This window comes from Pseudorca crassidens, chromosome 15, assembly GCF_039906515.1.
Source record: "Pseudorca crassidens isolate mPseCra1 chromosome 15, mPseCra1.hap1, whole genome shotgun sequence".
In the NCBI taxonomy this organism is placed as follows: Eukaryota; Metazoa; Chordata; class Mammalia; order Artiodactyla; family Delphinidae; genus Pseudorca; species Pseudorca crassidens.
The window spans coordinates 4,576,583-4,585,358 of NC_090310.1; the positions used below are offsets into that span (position 1 = coordinate 4,576,583).

General features: G+C 43.9%; 1 protein-coding gene across 3 annotated transcripts in view; it reads left to right on the forward strand.

Annotated features, from left to right (window-relative positions):
- DAGLB (diacylglycerol lipase beta) overlaps positions 1-8,776 on the forward strand; it is a 31,373-nt gene that overhangs the window by 18,672 nt on the left and 3,925 nt on the right. For all 3 annotated transcript variants that reach the window (XR_010934753.1, XM_067705462.1, XM_067705461.1), the window contains 5 exons: positions 1,379-1,459; positions 1,549-1,676; positions 7,197-7,265; positions 7,348-7,420; positions 8,436-8,677. Coding sequence is in view for 2 of the 3 variants with exons in the window: in XM_067705462.1 (XP_067561563.1) it covers positions 1,379-1,459; positions 1,549-1,676; positions 7,197-7,265; positions 7,348-7,420; positions 8,436-8,677 (593 nt within the window). In the remaining variant the exon portion in view is untranslated. The remainder of the gene's footprint in view (positions 1-1,378; positions 1,460-1,548; positions 1,677-7,196; positions 7,266-7,347; positions 7,421-8,435; positions 8,678-8,776) is intronic.

An 8,776-nucleotide genomic window follows, 5' to 3' on the forward strand; every position in this document is an offset into this window, starting at 1 on the left:
GTGCATAAAGAAAAACAAATAAGAAACTTAAAACTTCTTATAGAGACGCATCAACTAGCCAAGCACGGAATACCCTCAGAGCCCTGTGGGCTCAGCTGTGGCTCTGGTCTTAGAAGAATTTGGGCCGCAGACCAAGGTTTTGTGCCTCCAAGCTGCGACCCGCAGGCCTGGCCGGCTCTCAGCGGAGGCCTCCTCCAGCACCGTTTCGTTCAGTGACACAGCTCTTGCCCTCCCCCCCGGGAAGACAGCTGCTCAGGGCCTAAGGGCACGGAGTGTTCTCTGCTCTTGGCCTCGGTACCGAGTTTTGGCTCTGATGCTGTCCACGATGGTTGGAGTTCAAAGCTGTGCAGCTGAAAACGGTCTTGGCATTTCACCTGTAACACTTGTGCCAGGGAGACTCATAGCCGGCCGAGTTGTGGTCCAGATGCCGAGTGGCTCTGGCTGCCCAGAACCAGACACGCGGTAGGTGCCTAATAAATGTTGGCGGAAGTCGACAGCATCGTGTGGTAGGAGGGGGAGGAAAGGGAGATCTGGTGGTTTGTCCAGAAGTGCCGTCAGACTGTGCACAGCGTGTTAATCCTTCAGACCTCCTGGTTTCTCACATACGAGGCCAGGTTCCGCGTTCTGCTCACAGGGTTATAGAGCTACTGAATCAGGAATTTGCAGCAGCTTCAGAGAGGAGCAAAACAGCCTCCCATCTTATGTGGAATTTCTCCCACTTCATCCTGTTGGAGGTTAGGCTGCCGGGGCCGGTGGCCAGGCCCGTCCTGTGTTGTCATGCAGGAAGCACTCCGAAAATGCTTTTGGTTGACAGGGTTTTCTCTCCTCGATGGGAACTACTTAATTTTCAAAAAGTCTGTTTCGTGAGATAGCTGTATTTGTTAGGAAGTTTTACATTCTATTTTTGGAAATGAAACCAAAGCCTGACCTTCCTAGAACTCATTTCCGATGGTTTTAGTTCTGCTTTTGCAGGAACAGTGGCTGCTTAGTCACTGTCACTGATTCAGAACTCTACATTTTAACATACTTGTAAAAGCCCAGCCATTTATAATCTAAATGTGACGGACCATGGGGACTTGGCTAAAGTAAATTGTGGGACGTCCACGCAGCACAATGCTTTGCAGCTGAAGAAGCCTTAGAAATGTCCATTGACGTGGAAAGATGTTCCTGACGTCACCTATTCACTCATGGAAATATTTTTTGAGCCCCTGCTTCTTGCCAAGCTCTGTGCCAGGTGCCAGGAATACAGCGGTGAGCGGTAGATGTGCCCGCTGATCCCAGGATGCCTTTCCTGTCTGGGGGGACAGAGTCACCGATAGGAGACCCCGTGTAGGCCTGCCCTGACAGTCACCAGCCACCTCTGTGTCTGCACTTTCAGGGGATTTCTCAAGCTGCCAGATACGTTTACCGACGACTCGTCAACGACGGGATTTTGAGCCAGGCGTTCAGCGTTGCACCTGTGAGATTTTAATTCTTCTTTTCTTTCGTTTTCTCTGCCATTAGCTATTTGTTTTCTTAACCTTTACTCATTCTGCATTTGCCCCCTAGGAATACCGGCTGGTCATCGTGGGGCACAGCCTGGGGGCAGGCGCCGCAGCCCTGTTGACCATCATGCTCAGAAGCCCATACCCACGAGTCAGGTGTTACGCCTTTTCCCCGCCCAGGGGGCTGCTGAGGTACTTCTTTGTTTCCTTTCCTGTAAGGAGGTGCTACTCACAAGTCATATGGTCAGAACTGGTCTCTTATCTGCAAGTTAGTTAACAATTTCTCATCCTCAGGAGAAGTTTGTTTCAAAGCCCTGTTTGGTTGAAAAAAGACTGGATAGCTTTTCATAGGTCTCTCTAACCATAGCTTTGATTTGACTTTTTTTAAACCGAGGTATAATTATATTAGTTTCAGATGTACAACGTAACGATTCGATATTTGTATATGCTGTGAAATTATCGCAATAAGTCTAGTTAACAGAGAGTTACAGAATCATTTTTCCTTGTGAGAACTTTTAAGATTTACTTTCCTAGCAGCTTTCACATACGCAGTCGCCATGCTGTACGTTACATCCCAATAACTTATTGATTTTATAACTGGAAGCTTGTACCTTTGGACTCCTTTCTCCCATTTCACTGCCTCCCCTCCCACCCCCCGCCTCTGGCAGCCCCGTCTGTTCTCTGTATCTGTGAGCTTGGTTTGTTTTTTCAGTTTTCACATATAAGTGAGATCACATGGTATTTGCCTTTCTGTCTCTTATTTCACTTAGCGTAATGCTCTTAAGGTCCATCCAGGTTGTTGTCCATCCACAAATGGCAAGATTTCGTTACCTTTTATGGCTGAATAATATTCCATCACACACACACACACACACACACACACACACACACACACACGTCTTTGTCCATTCATCCGTTAGCGGACACTTAGGTTTTTTCCATGTCTTGGCTATTGTAAATAATGCTGCAGTGAACATGGGGGTGCAGGTATCTTTCAAGTCAGCGTCTTCATCTTCTTTGGATAAATACCTACAAGTGGAATTGCTGGATCATCATATGGTAGTTCTATTTTTAATTTTTTGAGGAACCTCCATACTGTTTTTTTTTTTTCATACTGTTCTTTTGTAGTGGCTGCACCAGTTTACATCCCCACCAGCAATGCACAAGCATTCCCTTTCCTCCACATCTGGCCAGTGCTTGTTATTTCGTTTATCTTTTTAGGATAATAGCCATTCTGACAGGTGCGAGGTACCATCTCAAGCTTTGCATTTTCATTTGATTTGCATTTCCCTGATGATTAGTAATGTTGAGCATCTTTTCACGTTACCTGTTGGCCATCTGTGTGTCTTCTTTGGAAAAATGTCTACTTAGATCGTCTGCCCTTTTCTTTTGGACACGCGACATGTGGGATCCTAGTTCCCGGACCAGGGCTTGAACCCTGCAGGGGTCACGCCCCCTGCAGTGGAAGCTCGGCGTTTCAACCACTGGACCGCCAGGGAAGTCCCCGTCAGATTGTCTTATTGCTATTGAGTTATATGAATTCTTTATGTATTTTGGTTTTAACCTCTACCAGGTATATGATTTGCAAATACTTTCTTCCATTCAGTAAGTCGCCTTTTCGTTTTGTCAATGGTTTCCTTTGCTGTGCAAAAGCTTTTTAGTTGGATGTAGTCCCATTTGATTAGGCTTTTGTTGCCTTTGTTTTTGGTGTCAAATCCAAAAAATCATCACCAAGACCAATGTCAAGGAGCTTACTGCCTATGTCTTCTTCTAGGTGTATTCTGATTTCAGGTCTTACATTTAAATGTCTTTAACCCATTTCGAATTAACTTTTGTGTATGGTGAGATAGTGGTCCAGTTTTCCCAACATCATTTATCGAAGAGACTGTCTTCTCCCCACTGTGTATTCTCAGCTCCCTTCTTAATTAATTCACCGTAAGTGCATGGGCTTATTTCTGGGCTCCCTGTTCTGTTCCATTGATCTGTGTGTCTGTATTTATACTAATCATCATACTGTTCTGATTACTTTAGCTTTGTATTATATTATGAAATCAAGGATCACGATATCTCCAGCTTTGTTTTTCTTTCTCAAGATTGCTTAGGGCTGTTTGGGGTCTCTTGTGCTTCCAAATGAATTTTAGTGTTGTTTGTTCTATTTCTTGAGAAATGCCATTGGAATTTTGATTAGGATTACATTGAATCTGTAGATTTCTTTGGGTAATATGGACATTTTAGTAATAATTCTTTTAATTCATAAGCACAGAATACCTTTTCATTTATTTGTGTCTTCTTCAGTTTCTTTCATCAGTGGCTTCTAGTTTTCACTGTGCAGGTCTTTCACCTCCTTGGTTAAATTTATTCCTAGGTACTTTATTCTTTTTTTTTTTCAATATTTATTTGTTTGCATTGGGTCTGAGTTGTGGCACACTGCATCTTCGTTGTGGTGCTTGGGCTTCTCTCTAGTTGTGGTGCATGGGCTCTAGAGCACACGGGCTCAGTAGTTGCGGTGCGGGCTTAGTTGCCCTGCGGCATGTGGGATCTTAGTTCCCTGACCAGGGATCAACTCGCGTCCCCTGCATTGGAAAGCAGATTCTTAACCACAGGACCACCAGCGAAGTCCTATTCTTTTTGATGTAATTATAAATGGGATTGTTTTCTTAACTTCTCTTTCTGATAGTTTATTATTAGTATATAGAAACGCAACAGTTTCTGTATATTAATTTTGTATCCTGCAACTTCACTGAATTTGGTTACTAATTCATTTTTTGAGTTTGAAAATTATTTTTCTTTTCTGATTCAACATACTTAATCCTGTATAATCTCTGGCCTGATGATAGAAGAAATCTGTATGACCATTAAAAAAAATAAAAAATGAAAGGGGTAAAAATTAAATTTGTATCCATCGTAGAATTTTTGAAAAATATAAATAAGTGGAGAGATCAGGATCTACCCAGAAGTCATCACTGTAACTATTCATGTTTGCTTTCTTCCAGCTCTTTGTGTGTGGATATGTGTTTTTCTAATACTCTGTATACATTATATCCTTAACTATTCTTTGAGAACATGTTTTTAAATTAACTTAGTTTTCTATCATCTGGTTACACCACTTTTATTTATTCCCATACTGATATTTACATTCTTTTCATTTTTTCATTATTATAAATCTATCAATATCTTTATACATAAATGTGTAGCTTTAAAATTTTTAAAAGCTCTTTTAATATTAAAACACATATTTATACATATAAGACACGAAAGTGACTTTTTAAAATAACTTTTTATTCAGTGAAACAAAGATAAAACATGTTTTTTAGAGTAATAAGCAAAAATCCATACAACTTGGATGCATTTTGCTGTGTGAAAGAAACGTGACACAAGAGACCTTACTGTGTGATTTCACTTATGACATTTAAAAAAAAATTTTTTTTTAATAAGTTTATTTTATTTATTTATTTTTGGCTGTGTTGGGTCTTCGTTGCTGTGTGCGGGCTTTCTCTAGTTGTGGTGGCTTCTCTTGTTGCAGAGTGTGGCCTCTAGGTGCACAGGCTTCAGTTGTTGTGGCACACGGGCTCAGTAGTTGTGGCTCATGGGCTTAGTTGCTCTGTGGCATGTGGGATCTTCCCGGAGCAGGGCTTGAACCTGTGTCCTCTGCACTGGCAGGTGGATTCTTAACCACTGCACCACCAGGGAAGTCCCTATATGACATTTTGGAAAAGACAAAACTATAACAACAAAAAGCAGATAGTGGTTGCCTGGGGTTGGGGATGGGGTATTGCAGAAGGACACAGGGAGCCGGGCGGGGGGCGGGGGGGGGTGTGATGGAAATGCTCCACGTCTTGATTGAGCTGGTTGCTAAACAATTATAGACATTTGTCAAGAGTCATCAAATTGTACACTTACAATGGGTGTGATTTTACTGTTGTAAATTACACCTCAATAAAGCTGATTTACAAATAGTCACATACCTCTGCACCCACCCAAGTGGAGAAATAAACGTTGCCAGTGCCTTAGAAGAGTCCCTGTGTGTCCTCTCCTTTCCTGTTCACAGGGAATCACTGTCCTGATCTTTGTGAAAATTCTTCCCTTGCTTTTTTTTTTAATTAAAAAAAATTGTTTTTTAATTTTTGGCTGCACCATGTGGCCTTGCAGGATCTTAGCTCCCCAGCCAGGGATTGAGCCCATGCCCCCTGCAGTGAAGCGCAGAGTCCTAACCACTGGACCGCCAGGAAGTCCCTTCCCTTGCTTTAAAAATCAGTTTTACCACCTGTAGACATGTCTCTGCATAGTCTGGATTTGCATGATTTTGAAATTCAGAGAAAGGGAATTATACTTTTTTTGTTATTTTGTTTCCGCACATTGTTTGATGTCTGAAATGTTATTGTGTAAATTCTCGTTGTTTCATCACATATCACAAATTATCCGTTCTGCTGGTGACGGACATCGGGCTGTCACAGACGTGCTGGGTCATGGAGTGTGCACATGCTCGCGCTTTGCGTGTTGTGGCTGCACCCATTCACACCTTACCGGCAGCGTGCATACCCCTCCACATTCTAACACTTAATAGAGTCCAATTTGAACATTTTTGTCAATCTGATGGGCACGCAGTGATGTTTCACTGTTTAATTTGCATTTCCATGATGAAGTTGAGTCTCTTCATATTTTTATTGAATTTCCACTCTCATGAAGTTCCTTTTGCCCACGTTTCTATTGTATTGTCTTTTTCTCACTGGTCTGTATATATATTCAGTGTATCACTTCTTTGTTGGTTCTAAGTATGTGTTGTAAATATACTCACTCCTTGATGTGTCTGGGTCAAGTCTTTATCAGTTCTTAATTTTAACATTGACTAATTTGTCATTATTTTTGGCTGTGTTGGGTCTTCGTTGCTGCGTGCAGACTATCTCTAGTTGCAGCGAGCGGGGGCTACTCTTCATTGCGGTGCGTGGGCTTCTCACTGCAGTGGCTTCTTGTTGTGGAGCACAGGCTTCAGTAGTTGTGGCACATGGGCTCAGTAGTTGTGGCTCACGGGCTCTAGAGCGCAGGCTCAGTAGTTGTGGCACACAGGCTTAGTTGTTCTGCGGCACATGGGATCTTTCCAGACCAGGATCGAACCTGTGTCCCCTGCATTGGCCGGTGGATTCTTAACCACTGCACTACCAGGGAAGTCCCAGGTTTTCGTTTTAAGAAATCTTTCTGTCCCAAGGACATGGAGCTAGTCTCCTATCGTATCTTTTAAAAGCCTTTTAGTCTGACCTTTCACCTTTACCTAGGTCTTTAATCTATGTTTAATTCGGGGGTTTTTTTGTGCACAGCATGAGGTAGAGATTCCGTTTCATCTTCCCGCTCACACCTTGAGTGCTTTATCTCAGCACTGTTTACTAAAAGCCCATCCTTCCCCTACTGTGGGAGGCATCTATGCTCACTTTTCCCCTGGCTTCGTCTGACTCTGCTGACGCCACACTGGGTTAAGTACCTTAGTTGCCTACCCAGTGCTGACATCTAGTAACGCAAACCCCCATGCCTTTTACTTTTTCAAGAGAATCTGGCCAGTGAGTTGCTCTACCTGGAATCTCTTATTTCTCTTCCGCTTTAGAGGGTGGAGAATAGAGTGGAGTTCTGTGAACACTGACCTCTTCCTAACTTGGTACAGTTACTTGCTTTCTCTTGGAAGCCTTCTGTGGGCAATATAATCACTTTATTTTTTTATTTCAGCAAATCCCTTTATGAATACTCTAAGACCTTCATCGTGTCACTTGTTCTGGGCAAGGACGTGATTCCCAGGTGAGTCTGCTGGCTGTCCTGTCTGGGCTTTGGCTGGCGGGAAAGGCAGTTCTAAGCCTCAGTCTGGTCTTTTGCTCAACAGGTTAAGTGTGACCAACTTGGAAGATCTGAAGAGGAGAATCTTGCGAGTGATTGCTCACTGCAACAAGCCCAAGGTAACGCGGGGGTGGGGGGTGCGGAAGAGGACCTGCAGGGGTTAGGGCCTCCCCACCAGGCTGTTTGTGGCCTCATAGCGCAGGGCACTGATGCTGCTAGAAGCTCTTCTACCCCCGGCACAGACTGTTGGCTGCTGTTCTGCAGAGGCCGCCTGAGAAGCAAATGGCTAAACCATGCACAGGGAAGCTGCAACTAGAACATACTATACTAGAACCATCCCTGTTTGGTTAAGTGATTTGTTTTTTTGGTCATACTTAGTCCTGTCATGACTAACAGCGTTCTGATGGTTTTGGTCCCAAAGCTTAGAAAACAAGGCTGCCAGATACAGAGTTTAGAAGGCGCTGGTATTGCTGGGCTGTGGGATATTATAGTTGTTACAAATATAAATGCATTTTTATTTACCAGTAGAGAAAAATATCCATGATGTTTTGAAGAGTTTTTTTAAAAACGGAAGGATTAAAAATGCTTCTTAGAATGTAATCCAAGGCAGGGGTAGGTGACGAGGTATATATAGCTTTCACCAAAAAAATACACCAAAATGTGGTTTTATTTAGATAACGGGACTAGAGATGATTTTTCACTTAACATCTTTGTTTTGTGACGTTTTTTGTTGCTAATTAGAAAAAATTTTTTAATTTAAAGATAAACTTCCTCCTTATCAGCTACACTCCCCCAAATTAAAAAAAAAAAATTTGTATCTAATGTCTTTAAGGGTAAAGGGTAAAACTGGTTTACAGAATTGCCTAAAAAGAATTAAGGGTCATTTTTCCTCAAAATCTGCCTGAATTTGGTTTTTAAATATTGCTTCAAGTGTGATGGCGTCACTGCCCCAGAGAAACCTGAGTTTGGGCCCCTGACCTCCACACTCCTAAGGTCCATGTTGAAAAACAAAGCAGCCAGGCTTCTAAGTGCTGTGGGGTTGCCGCCACCAGCTCACGGGTCGCAGGAGGTCTCCGGGGACCGTGAAAGCCTCACGGAGTCACACGCATGCCGTCTTCTCGGTCTCGCCCTCAGTACAAGATCCTGCTGCGCGCGTGCTGGTACGAGCTGTTTGGAGGGCACCCCGAGGACCTGCCGACGGAGCTGGATGGGGGCGACCTGACGCAGCCTCTCCTCGGGGAGCGGAGCCTGCTGGCGCACGGGTCCCCGGCCTACAGCTTCTCCAGCGACTCCCCGCTCGAGTCCCCCACCAAGTACCCCCCTCTCTACCCTCCCGGCAGGATCATCCACCTGGAGGAAGTGGGCACTTCAGGGAGGTGAGTGCGGCGGGCCTGACGCGGTCAGTCACCCACCAGCGGTGAAGGGAGACTCACGGGGGTGAGACTTGAAGAGATGCTCGGCTTTTCCTCTTTCAG